The sequence below is a fragment of the Amblyraja radiata genome, chromosome 2 (genome assembly GCF_010909765.2).
Source record: "Amblyraja radiata isolate CabotCenter1 chromosome 2, sAmbRad1.1.pri, whole genome shotgun sequence".
NCBI classification, from domain to species: Eukaryota; Metazoa; Chordata; class Chondrichthyes; order Rajiformes; family Rajidae; genus Amblyraja; species Amblyraja radiata.
Genome location: NC_045957.1, coordinates 137,527,455 through 137,540,503, shown reverse-complemented (window position 1 = coordinate 137,540,503; position 13,049 = coordinate 137,527,455). Strand labels below are relative to the sequence as shown.

Here is a 13,049-nt window from a genome sequence, read left to right as displayed (position 1 = left end):
CTGCCTTCTCTCCATACCCCTGATCCCTTAGCCACAAGGGCCACATCTAACTCCCTCTTAAATATAGCCGATGAACTGGCCTCAACTACCTTCTGTGGCAGAGAATTCCAGAGATTCACCACTCTCTGTGTGAAAAATGTGTTTTCTCATCTTGGTCCTAAAAGATTCCCCCTTATCCTTAAACTGTGACCCCTTGTTCTGGGCTTCCCCAACATCGGGAACATCTTCCTGCACCCAGCTAAATAACCTAAACATAACACATATGAGAGAAAGTAAAGGGGAAAAAGGGGGAGCATTACATATACCTACCTATATGATCCACTGGCAGAACTGTTGGGACGCAAATAAAGAGATCATTCTGACAATGTCTCCACAATATTAAGCATGATCTAGTCACTTCAGACCAACACGTATGCATTTGTAACGAATGTGAAGCTAACAGATGCATTAGCTTCCCACCCCGGCACTTTCCCGTGCAACCACAGGATATGTAATGATTGTCCCTGTACCTCCTCCCCTATATCCACACAGGGACCCTAGCAGCCTTCCGAGGTGAGACAGAGGTTATGTACATCTAATATCATCCTCTTCATTCTGTGTCTCATTTATGTCGGCGAGACCAAGCGCAGACTCTGTGACCTTTGCGCCGAGCATTTGCATCGTTTGCCAAATTTAGTTAACGAACCCCCATTCACTAACCACCCCTTCCCTGTTCCCTGTGCCCCACTCGGACTCGCAACCATTTCTCCTCTGCAAACCTACACCTTTACGAAACGTCCTGGGCGTTACACCTCTTTTATCCGTATCCCACACGGATCTTGCCTATCAAAAAACTTCGTTCGTCTATGTCTGTTTATGATTTGGGCAACTTACAGCCTAACGATATGAACGTGCCCCATCTCTTCCCGTGCCCCACCTTTTGTCTACCAAGCTTTGTCCTCCCCACCTCTTTTCCAGCTCCCCCCTCCCCCCGCCGCCACCTCCACAATCAGTCTGAGGAAGGGCCCCGACCCGAAACGTTGCCGATCCATGTTCTCCCGAGATGCTGTCTGACCCACTGAGTTGCTCCAGCAAGATTCCGTGGAGACGATATAAAACACGTTTTAATGAGATTTTCTTTTCAGCTATTTTTTTTTAAATGGTTATTCTGTTAGTTCATCCAGAATGGCGCTTAAGGCAAATGAAATTCTAGTACCAGAAATCAAATGATTCAGCACGTTTGGTTAAACATAAAATATAATTAGATAATATTAAGAATGAGTCGTTTGAAACTTATTGTGACCGGTTGTTTTGTTATTAGCATTAGATTTTGTACCTGTAAATAGAATCATCTGAACGCACTCGCAGACATTAGAACAATATCCATATGTAGGGAAGAACTGTAGATGCTGGTTTAAATCGAAGATAGACACAAAATGCTGGAGTAACTCAGCGGGACTGACAGCATCTCTTGAGAGCAATATCTGCAGTATGCCTTGTAAAACTCCTCAAGCGCTTTAAATTCCATACGATTCCAAGGTTACGAACAGCGGCTCATAATTCGAATTTATTACATTATAATTCGTTTTGATCCGACAGCAGAAAGCCACAAATAATAACTGGTATGTGATTTATAAATTGTTACAAATTTAAGTTATTATAATGGAGTGGGCGTTAATTGAACTGCATTGAACGGAACCGTTTTGAAGCATGTACTTTGAAGCCTGCTACATAGACTTTGTTTATTCATAATAGACCCATAGACAATAGGTGTAGGAGTCGGCCATTCGGCCCCTCGAGCCAGCACTGCCATTCAATGTGATCATGGCTGATCAACCACAATCAGTACCCCGTTCCCGCCTTCTCCCCATATCCATTGACACCGCTATCTTAAGAGCTCTGTCTAGCTCTCTCTTGAAAGCATCCAGAGAACCTGCCTCCATCCAGAGAATTCCACAGACTCACAACTCTCTGTGTGAAAAAGTGTTTCCTCATCTCCGTTCTAAATGGCTTACCCCTTATTCTTAAACTGTGGGCCCCTGTTTCTGGACTCCCCCAACATTGGGAACATGTTTCCTGCCTCTAGCGTGTCCAACCCCTTAATAATCTTATATGTTTCCAAAAAATCTCCTCTCATCCTCCTAAATTCCAGAGTGTACAATGTCAACATTCTGGCACCTTGTGTTATCAGAAATAGGTGAGATAAGAACAAGTATTAGCAATGATCAGGACACCGAGAACACTCTACTGGAAACTCCTGGTGTATGTGGTGTATTACTCATTTACTCTTACATTTCACCGTTAAACGACATCCTCTTTTCTATGAAATGAACACGCGTTTATTTGCCTTGAAGTGCATAGCTTACTGGAAAAACGGCCTGTGGCTTATTTACCTCCATTTATCTTACCAACATCAAGCAAGAATAATCAGTGTCAGCGGGACTCAATCATTGCAATTTCTCAACATTGCCTTGCGACCATTATACTCACAGGATTGATCAAGAACGCATATACGTTGGAAAAGCCTTTGACCCTATGGTACTATAACATCGGTACCTCAGTGGCAATGTGATCGAAAACACATATACTGTACTTGGCGAATGGTCCTGATCGTTATAGCCACTTAATATCCCAGCATCAATGTGACCGGGAGCGAAACATCCTGGGCGTTAAAGTGCTGTAACATCGGCACCTCAGCGCCAATAAATACCATACTAAATTAATTCACAATGCTTTTGCACCAGATGCCACCTTACCTAGACTGCAGCCTTCCATTATACCCTTCTCTTTCCTTGAGATTACTTATTAGTCAAAAGTGAATCACCCATATAGAATTTGCGTCCTCGAACTTTCATTTTCGTTGGCCCTTCCACCCTGTGCTTATCTCTTTGTTTCGACAAAGAGATATACCCCTGGAGGGTGTAGAACTAAGTAACAAACGCTGCTCAAACGCTTTGCTGATCTGGATCACATTCTGCCCGCCACCGGTGATCGGGTCAGCTGAGCGGATTTGAGAGTTCGGTGTGTCATCGCATTCGCTCCCTGATTCCCCCATCCGAAATTATCTGATATTGTGCGAAGTATGAACAACGGAATAAGAGCTATACGAACACGTTGGCATTTGTGTATATTTGGATGGACCCTGTTCCATATGAATGTAAGTCCTTACGTCTTTATCCCGAGCTACAAGACCGCTGCAGAAATTGATTTGAGATTTCTGAGGCAATCAATATTTTGAAAAAAAAAATTCTGAATCGTTAGGAGTGTGTGCATTGGAGTTACAGGTGTGTTGAGAGACTTGTCGTCCTAATTTAGTTTTTTCCGTTTTGTGTTTTGACAGCGATCCGTGACAGGGTAACATTTTAACTGGAGGTGCATAAAGGCCTTGTGGTGAGACAGTGAAAGGGGATCTCCGCGGTCTGTCAGCGCACATGCACCATCGTGTACTTGAGAATGTAAAATAGACAGATAGGACAGTGGTATGGGGTTGCTGCCGAACTTAAGAAAACGCAATATCACTATTGAATATGGACGATATAAACGCGTCATCTTTTAAAAGAGACTTATATATACTTCTTCCCCACCCGTGAAAAGCAGCTACTTTCAGAATGTCCCTAAATACAAGCGATGATAACATTACAACCGCAGCAATGCTCGCACTTGTTATGTTAACGCGGACTTCACTATCACCGACCAGTCAAGCCATGAATAAGTACGTGATGACACTAGGCAATTAAAACAAAGAGAAGTACTCGTGGTACCAAATGCTTTCCGCTTTCACAAGAGGAGAGTGGCGAAAGAATGAAGGTGGTCAGATAAGAGTCAGTGGTTGGTCAGCCCATTCATTGATTAATGCAACAAAAATACACACGGCGTTGCCGGACGCTGCTTAATAGGTGGCGACAACCTTCACCGCCAACCCTCGGGACGTTCATAAATTAGACAACTTGCCTGAAATGTGTGTCGCATAAAGGAAGCTCACCGGGTTGAATAAGGAAATAATTCGACTGTGAAATAATTAATCGATACACCTTTGATATAAATGAAACGGGAGTCATCAACAACTGGTGATTCAAAAGGCCTTAGCCCATTGGACACCCAGAAAGAAACCTTATCAAGATTTAGGGAAGGAGCGTTGGGATCATACTATTCCAACAATTACCAATTTCCAAAAACCTCACCAAATTTAGACAAAAAAATTCATGCATCGTAATAAAAATCGTTCTAAGTTGAGGAGACTTGAAACGTTGCATCTCTGAATTATTGTACACCCTAGCCCTTTTTAATATATTATATCTAACGGCATGCACACATGCCTTCCTCTCCAGTGCGTGGGATTTTTCACGACATTTGTCGTCATTTCTGATTATTAAACCAGTTGCAATGTCATTTCTTTCTAAAAATCAAACGTATCGCCTCGGATAATTTGAAATGTCAAACGTTAATTAATTAGATGCACTCTTCAGGATAAAATGCAAGACCTTGTTTGCTAAGTTATGTTTTCCCTATCCGTGGTCTAATATAGCCACCCAAAAGGGTTGACGTTATTGTTTCCATTCAAAATAATTTCCGTGTAACTCTTCCCAGACAATACGGCTTCCAAACGGCCGTGTTTATGTTTTGTCTAACTTGTGCGGGTCAGAATTTGATCCGAAGAGTTTAGCGTTCCACTCAAACTGAAAGGCAACTGCACAAGCGAAATGAAACACTACCATCGAAATTAACGAATGTAATCGATTTATTTGAACCGACGCTTAATTTGGACATAGGCTTCGAATCCGAATCGTGCATTCCATATCAATATAAGATATTGATATGTATAAGCAATACAGCGCTTTATGAAAGTACCAAGACGTATGATTCAATGGGGGAGGATGGGTTAATCTTCCGACACGTTGTTGAAGATAGTTGAGGCATGGTGCATGTAAACGTTCTTTCTTTGAAAAAATAAATTAGCTGAAGAACGTCAAGATCTTCAATAAAACATTCATATTAAACTAACAAAATGTACTCATAATTGTACATCATTAGTCTCCAGATAAGCAAAACAAAGCTCTTTAGTCTTGGCTGCACAGTGCTGTGAAACGTGACAGCTGGTCATAAACTTTAAGGTACCCCTATGCGAGTTTTCCTGTGGTTATTAAAATATTTCATATTTTAGTCGCCGATATTTTCATTTAAATGAATCTGCACAATGCTGATAATCCAGGGACAAAAATCAATGGGCAGATTACGGGTTTAGACTTAAATGGACGCTATTGTTACAATGTGGAATGAGAAAGTTTGGAAGGGTTTGAGGTGACGATCAAAGGAAGATATGTAAGGAACTGATGCTGCAATCTGTGAAGGATCAGAAGTGAAACATCAATCAATTGTAACTTGTACATACGTCAAATATGCCCACGTTTATCAATATAAAAGTGAATGAAGGATTGAATAAAACGGCTATATTTCCAGAGAAACTGTATGACTAATACTGAACAATGTACATTGCAATCCAATTTACAGGTATTAACTAAAACAAAACGATTAACTGTTGATTCTATTTTGGAATTTAAAGTTCCATTCAGCAGAATTTAGTAACTAGAAGTTGTGTTATTGCTACTAAACCATCTTTTGTTGATTGAGTTCAGGTACAATCGAGCCATTTTGCGTAAATCCCTGCAAATGCTGGCTGCGCTCAAGAGGAAGCTGTCGACGCCTGCTAAGTTAATTTTGCTTTTCTTTGTCTAATTATTGTAGCGCTCAGGGGGGAAGTTGCCTGCAGGACTGGAGCAGTAAACTGACACCGACGCTCTGTGTGTGGTACAGGCAAAGTTTGATGGAAAAGGCCTGCTTCCACTCATGTCAAATTTAGTTATGAGGAACAATACCCTATGAACACAGGTCTCATCCAATACAACGCACTACAACAGAACGTACTCCCACCGAACACCCCTCCCCCTATAATCCCCCCCTCTCTTTCTCTCTCAGAAACTGTGCTTTTCGCTCCTTCTCCCTAATCTCTACGTACTGTCGCCATTCGTTTTCTTTCATTTAACCACTCACTGCCTTCGGATACGTCTTCCCATCTCCCTTATTGTCAGAAATTAAAACTCCTATTCTATGCATTTTTTTCAGTTATTTTGGTTGATATTACGGCAATTATGCACGGGTCCCAATTAACATCAAACCGATTCTGTGAAACGAATTTTGTGAAGGAATGTTACTCAGCATATTAATAGAATTACGTGTCTGATATTATTTTAGAAAAAGATGCCTTTGTGCTGCAGCAGCATTTTGTTCGTAGATTCGATACAGAACGAAATGCATTTTAACCCAAAGATGAACACGATAAAATGAAATAGTATGCGTGTCCCTTGCTTGGATTATTGATACTAATTGAAGTATGAATGCTCCTCATTATAAAGTCGAATTTTACTTTCGCTTAAAGTATATACTGACGATGATACACCAGGTCAATTTGCAAAACAAATAGTTGAGCAGCACATAGCGCTGAATAAAACCGTGCAATTAAAACCAATTCATAAATAAAATCCCGTTTATTAAAATGTACACGGTTACTGAGGCGAATACAGGTTGCGCGAACTTGGGAGCAAAAGGAAAGCTTGTGTGCATGCAAGCGTGCGAGTACCTCAGCAAACTTGCTGTGTGGATGCGAGTGTACATGCGTGAGCATCCGTGTTTGTGCTTCAGCAATGTGTGCGAGAGTCTGTGAAGGATTTGGGGAGATCAATGATAAACATATTTTTTGCCCCATTCTCGGAAAGGTATATTTGATATCATTTGCAAATCAGTTACAATTGACTCCAATAGCTGCACCTCCTTCGGAAGACATCTGGATTTTATGTGTAATTGCCGAGAAACGAGTGTGATGCGATAATTGATCAAAGGTTGGTAACAGAAATATCAGACGAGGATATTCGCAATTTTCATAATTTTGTTCGCAACTTCTTTGTTTTAAAGTCCTTTGCACCCAAAAGATGACAGTGGCGCCACGGAATTACTATTTAGTTTTAACGAGGCATCAAAACTACTTATTAGGACTAACAGTTAATCTTTTCTATGCCAATTCTTTACGGGGTGAATCTCGAATTAATATGTAGACATTGATTCTTAGTAGAGAGAGATTAATAGAAAAAATAAAGTCAAAGGGAAGTTGCGAATGATAGTAATACAGCATATTCGTATCATGTTAGCCGTTCCAAAATCGTCTTGGGCAAAAATGTTGCAGATTTATTTTATGAAGGCATCTATTCCGTTATAAGCCTGGAAGACCTCAAAAGACATTTTGGATATATTTTGATTGCCTGGATATACAGCTAATATAATGGAATGCTCTCTTTCCCTGATATGACAGACGCGATTGAACTGTTTAAATGAGATTGATGAATGGACTAATTGCGTGGAGGGATTAGTTGGGGCGGATTGTCTGTTACACAGCGCTGAAACAATGTACTCGCGGCCGCTGAGAGTTTGGAGTGTACTCAATGGTCGCCTGGAATCTGGTTTCATTCAGGAGGAGGAGGCTTAGAGAGGAGATTTACTCGGTGATAGGTGGCCAGGTTTTCTTTGGCTGTAGCAGCCACTGCGAAGAGAAGGGCTGGTGGGGAGGGAGTACAGTGGGACCACTCCGCGCTTCCTCTTAAAGGGCTCGCTATTGGGATGGCCACCAGGTGGAGGACGGAGCGGTGATTTCGAGGGGCCACTGAACTGCTGCCAGGAATCAGATCGTGTGTTGTTTTTTTGGTCGTTTGCAAAGTTTCCTAGAGGGGGAACATAAGCGAACGCCGGCACATGAACCGGTCGCCGCCTCAAAGGAAAGGCCTGTGCAAGCATACCTCGAGAATAAGGCGAATCTGAAACCGAGTCGTCCATATCTGCAGCCGTCCGAGCGTGAGGAGCGGGGGTTCCAGAAATGAAGCCAGTGTGTGCAGCCGATTAAATAGAAGTCTTGTGTTTTGACGTATTTACAGTGGAATAAATGTCCGCGGACCAGTTAGATTAAATAGGGCGTAGCGTCTGCAGCAATCATTACTAGTTTAAAAAAAAGACTTTTATTCCATTACCCCACCACCCGCCCAGCAACACTCACCGGGTTACATACTTTTCCTTTCAAAGAAAGAGATGACGACTGAGAACCCGCAGCAGCATTTGGATCCTCCGGCGTCTGTCAGGTCCAGCCCGGTTCCCGGAGTGTTAAAATCGGCCTTGATCAGCCAGCAGTCGCCGGCGATGGAAAACTCCGCCTTGGCCAAAATCAAGAAGACCAACGGTGGGTTGCGGCGGCCGGAGAAGCCCCCTTATTCTTACATCGCTTTGATCGTAATGGCTATACAGAGTTCCCCGACCAAGAGGCTCACCCTGAGCGAGATCTATCAGTTCCTGCAAACCCGGTTCCCCTTCTTCCGAGGGTCTTACCAGGGATGGAAGAACTCGGTGCGTCACAATCTGTCGCTGAACGAGTGCTTCATCAAATTGCCCAAAGGACTCGGCAGGCCAGGGAAGGGACATTACTGGACCATCGACCCTGCCAGTGAATTCATGTTTGAGGAAGGCTCCTTTCGCCGTCGACCCAGAGGGTTCCGTAGGAAGTGCCAGACGCTCAAGCCCATGTACAGGATGATGAACGGCTTGGGATTTGGCCCCTCCATTATTCCCCAAACCTTCGACTTCCAGAATCCCGCTGCTTCCCTGTCCTGCCACGCCAGCGGTTACAATCTGGAGAATAGCCTCAGCATGATGAGCAATTCCTTATCAGGGAACTATGATGGACTCAGCAGCGGGCATCATATCCCCCACATGTCCCCTAACCCTGGCTCGACTTACATGGCCAGTTGCCCCGTGTCTTCCGGTGGAGAGTATGGTCCCGATAGTAGCAGTAGCCCGGTGCCATCGTCCCCCGCTGTGGCCAGTGCGCTGGAGTGCCACTCGCCATACTCAGCCTCATCTGCCCCATGGTCATCCTCGGGAGGATCCCCGTACATTAAGCAGCAGAGCCTGGGCCCCATCAACTCCGTCCCTTCCAGCCTTCACCCCAGCATGTCCACCTACTCGCTGGAGCAAAGTTACCTGCACCAAAACACAAGGGACCCCGCAGAAATCACAGGTATGTTTTTTACGTATTAATTGTTTAGAAAAATATATATATATTTATATTGCACATTGTTTCCGCATTCACCTTGAACGCAAAACAAAATATTAGCTAGATGGGTTTTTTTTTTAATTGAATTGGTATTTCCCGTGTCGAGTTCGAAAATAATCTCAGATGACCAAAGATTGCAATGTTGCAGTCCGGTTTGATAATGCAAGCTAGTCAAAACACGCACTTTTTTTGGTATTGTTATTGTTTTCGATCAGATACATAACTGCCTTTGAAAAACATTAATGTAGAGCAAACGTTTAAAGTACAATTAATAAACGGGGGGGGGGGGCATTGGAGAAGGGGTGGCCGTATTAAAATCTGAGGGGAGCCAAATGTAAGCAGTTTAAACCGGAGAGAAATCAAACAACATATTTCCAAATATTCACTTTAGTTGGACAGAATTAAACAGACAGGAGGAAAATGCAACCCTTAATTAAATAATTGAAAGCAATAACAACAATCTTCTAGTACACTCGGGGATAGGTTAATGTCATGGTGAGATCTGTCATAACACTTGGAGATTTTTATTATTTAAACTGTCAGTTTGTTGCATAGCATTGTAGTAATTTTGTTTCGAGGAGATTAAAACATTGTTTAAAAATGCATTATTAAATATATTGTTGGAATGGAAATACCGCTAATTTAAATAATGGACCCAATAATTATATTATAAAAGGTATACCTTAATAGATATAAACCCTAAATTTAAAGCTTGCCATAAACTCGTATATCTCCTCTACAGAACAGGGCTGGCAGCCTTGTTTTATTTCTTTTCCGTGCATAACACTAACGTCAACGGTAAAAAGCGTCCCTTATCTGGGGTTATCGCGTATCGTTCTATCACAACACCTTTCTGCCCCTTTTACATTTCTGCTGAAATGGCGAAAGAGAAAAATAACAACGTCTACAAGATGTATAGGAACCGTGGAGACTTGAGGCAGAACTCTCCAAACAGTCGCTGAAAATGTGGGTCGGGGAGGTTAACTAAACAAAGACAGTCGCGGCCGGACCACACTGAAGAGGATTTTAGCTTGACTTAACCCAGATGAGAGCTGATGCTGTTAAAAAATGTTCTGGGAACTGCTGGTCGGCAACTGCCAACAAAAAGACATCTGTATCGGCTCCATTCATTCTCAGTCCGAGGAAAAATTGTGCTGTGTGCTTTTTTTATGCCTTTGATTTCGCAATTCAGACTATTAAAAGAAAGGCAAAATGTGAAATCAAGGGCCTTTAAATAAAAGTAACCAAGATTAGTAAAAGGCAAAGATGGAAAATAGTTGTAGATACGTAGTTGGGTAGAGGAGTCACACAGGTTGCATAGGGTGTTAATATTTTTGTACCACTCAGCTTTAACAGCGCAACCTGCAACTCAAATAATACATATCATAATCACCCCATCGCAGCACCTTTGAGAATATTTTAAAAATAGTGACTGCCGAAGTGTTACAATTAACATTGACAGCTTTATTCGGTGAGGAAGGAATATTAACACAACCCGATCTCATAAACCCCGAAATATAATATGTAATTCTGTCGGATAGTTAATTAAAGACAGACTGAAATTATTATTTTGCGATTTCATGGAAACAAGGCATCTCGAAGAGTAGAATATGGTTCAAAATAACATAGCTTGACTTCTGTATGTACTTGTTAATTATAAACCAACTGATTGAGAAATTATACACTAGATTGAAGATTAGATATTATTGGTGTGCAGTTCAGAACTTGTTTGGAGAAAAGTTTAATTTAGTTGCATGCCATTATTTAGCACGATAAATAATTCAGGTAGAATTTTATGATGTATTTTTCCCCTCACTGTAAAAAAAAATGTTACATCTTTATTCATCCTCAAACTGTTGAAAGAAATTGGAACTGAGAACGGGTTTAATTCTATCTCAGTGTAAACACAATATAATATTCACCAATCAGGGCGCCCGGGGAATTTGGTTCTTGTTTTTTTTTTTAAATGAAAAGCTTTTTGGGGATCATATTGATTAATGTCGCATACTGAATCAAACAATGTCATTTAACAAATTTAATGAATCCATTTTGAGATATTCGGGAAAATGATGATGTTGAGCTAGATTAAGAGCTGCGAGCACAAATAGGAAGCGTGTTAGTCACTATATGTATGTGGTCTTTACACCGAAGAGTGCGCAAAACATTATCTTTTTACAGCGGAGGAAATTTCAGCGGTAACGCACATGTGGATTTAACATCTGGGAAACAACTGTCAACTCCTTGGACGAGTGGCAGGGTCCCGTCCCACAAAGGAATTCATTGTTCCCGAGAATCTCAAGTCCCCCCCCCCCCCCCCCCCCCCCCCCCCCCAACTTAAAAAAAAGTGACACACAATCAATACGTAGAATTATGGGGAATAAGCATCAATAAATACATATTCATAGTATGCATTATACATGCTAGCTGAACAAAAATGAAGTAAACAAGGAAATGAATGTTGTGAAAATAAGCTATGGGTGATAATTCATTCTTTACCGTTTCAGTGGGCCTACCTCGTTATCAGACTCACTCCTCGCCCGTATGTGACAGAAAAGATTTTGTGCTCAATTTCAATGGGATTTCATCTTTCCACCCATCGGCTAGCGGGTCATACTACCATCACCACCACCAGGACATCAAACCGTGTGTCATGTGAAAACCTTCTTTTAAATCAGCTTCGATTTAGTGCGTATTTAATTTTTAGTATTATCATTATTGATGTTAAATCCAAGCCAGGGTGCGACATGGCAGAGTTGGAAGCTTTACATCGATCCGTGATCTTCATCATAAACAAGCCGCTGGTGACATGTTAGTATTTCTAGATCAGCGACGCTGCGGACAATTAAAAAAAAAAAAAAGCGAATCGTCTCCTTTGCTTGAGTTCCGTGGATCCAAACAAGAAATAATTTAGGATAAGACAAACTGTCCGGATGACTCGTCAAATTAGTTAAGAATGAAGAAATGGTGCATATTCCAAGCGACAAATTATTCTATAGCAGCATTCGATTCCTATATCAATATTAACGAGCTGGATGTTTAGTGATGAGCTTTAGTGCATTCTATTTATATATAAATCTTGGAATCAAAACGTCAAACTTGATACTCTGACAGTATCACATACTGATACGAAAGGTTTTGCGAGGAATATAGAATTTTTTTTGCCATAAAATATAATAAGGCACATGTATGCACGCTTTTATAAATAAATACAGTTGAATATAATTGCACTTGAAAATGTATACTTATGAATCATTGTCAAAAGATTTTGATGTTAAAAACGAATTTCAATAAAAAAAATCCGAATCACGTTTACTACACTTGTCTTGCAATCAACAGAATTTGGCTGAAATGTGTGTCATTCGCCCACGCTCCCATGTTATAAGGCCGCTGTCTTCAATCTAGTGTCATTTCCATAGTGACTGCTGTTGGCCAGTTGTGCTGCCATTTGCTGCCTGCGTTTTGCAGGACTTTGTTATTATAAACAACAGAAGTAAAACATGCGGGTTGCATAACTGATTTAAGCAACGCAAATTAAAACATCCTACTGGGGATGATTTGATAAAGGAACGCGATGGCAAAGTCGATGGACTGCCGGGCAATAAAAGTAGAACACAACGGCTCGGTGTCAGAGAACTTTGTTTGTGTGAACATTCGCTGATTCAACGTGTACGTTCGAATCACCAATGATGAACCTTAACAATCCGAAATGATCCGATTTAAGTGTGTTTTTAAGGATGAATGTTTGGGCACATGGCATTCGGCCTAAGTAGCAACTATTAACAATCGTTTTACAGTTGAGGCAGACTTACTTTTGGTCCAGATAGGGTTACAGCACCCGAGCTGACTCGCACGGCTGTTATACAATGAAGGACAAATTCAGATTTCAATTTTCGGAAGCACTAAAGGCATTATATTGTTATTGTTA

General features: G+C 41.5%; 1 protein-coding gene and 1 pseudogene across 1 annotated transcript; both read left to right on the top strand.

Moving 5' to 3' along the window:
• LOC116985431 overlaps positions 1-2,551 on the top strand; it is a 3,873-nt pseudogene extending 1,322 nt beyond the window's left edge.
• A 4,987-nt stretch (positions 2,552-7,538) lies between these two features.
• Positions 7,539-12,457, top strand: LOC116969442 (forkhead box protein F2-like). Its single transcript, XM_033016343.1, has 2 exons — positions 7,539-9,088; positions 11,629-12,457. Exons 1-2 carry the CDS (start codon positions 8,107-8,109, stop codon positions 11,778-11,780), a joined length of 1,134 nt encoding a protein of 377 aa, XP_032872234.1. The 5' UTR covers positions 7,539-8,106; the 3' UTR covers positions 11,781-12,457.
• Positions 12,458-13,049: the final 592 nt, after the last annotated feature.

Excerpts from the sequence above, each read along its gene's own strand:
- LOC116969442 (XM_033016343.1), top strand. The coding sequence starts at position 8,107 with ATGACGACTGAGAACCCGCAGCAGCATTTGGATCCTCCGGCGTCTGTC. Across the intron at positions 9,089-11,628 it reads GGACCCCGCAGAAATCACAG|TGGGCCTACCTCGTTATCAG; the intron begins GTATGTTTTTTA and ends TTACCGTTTCAG.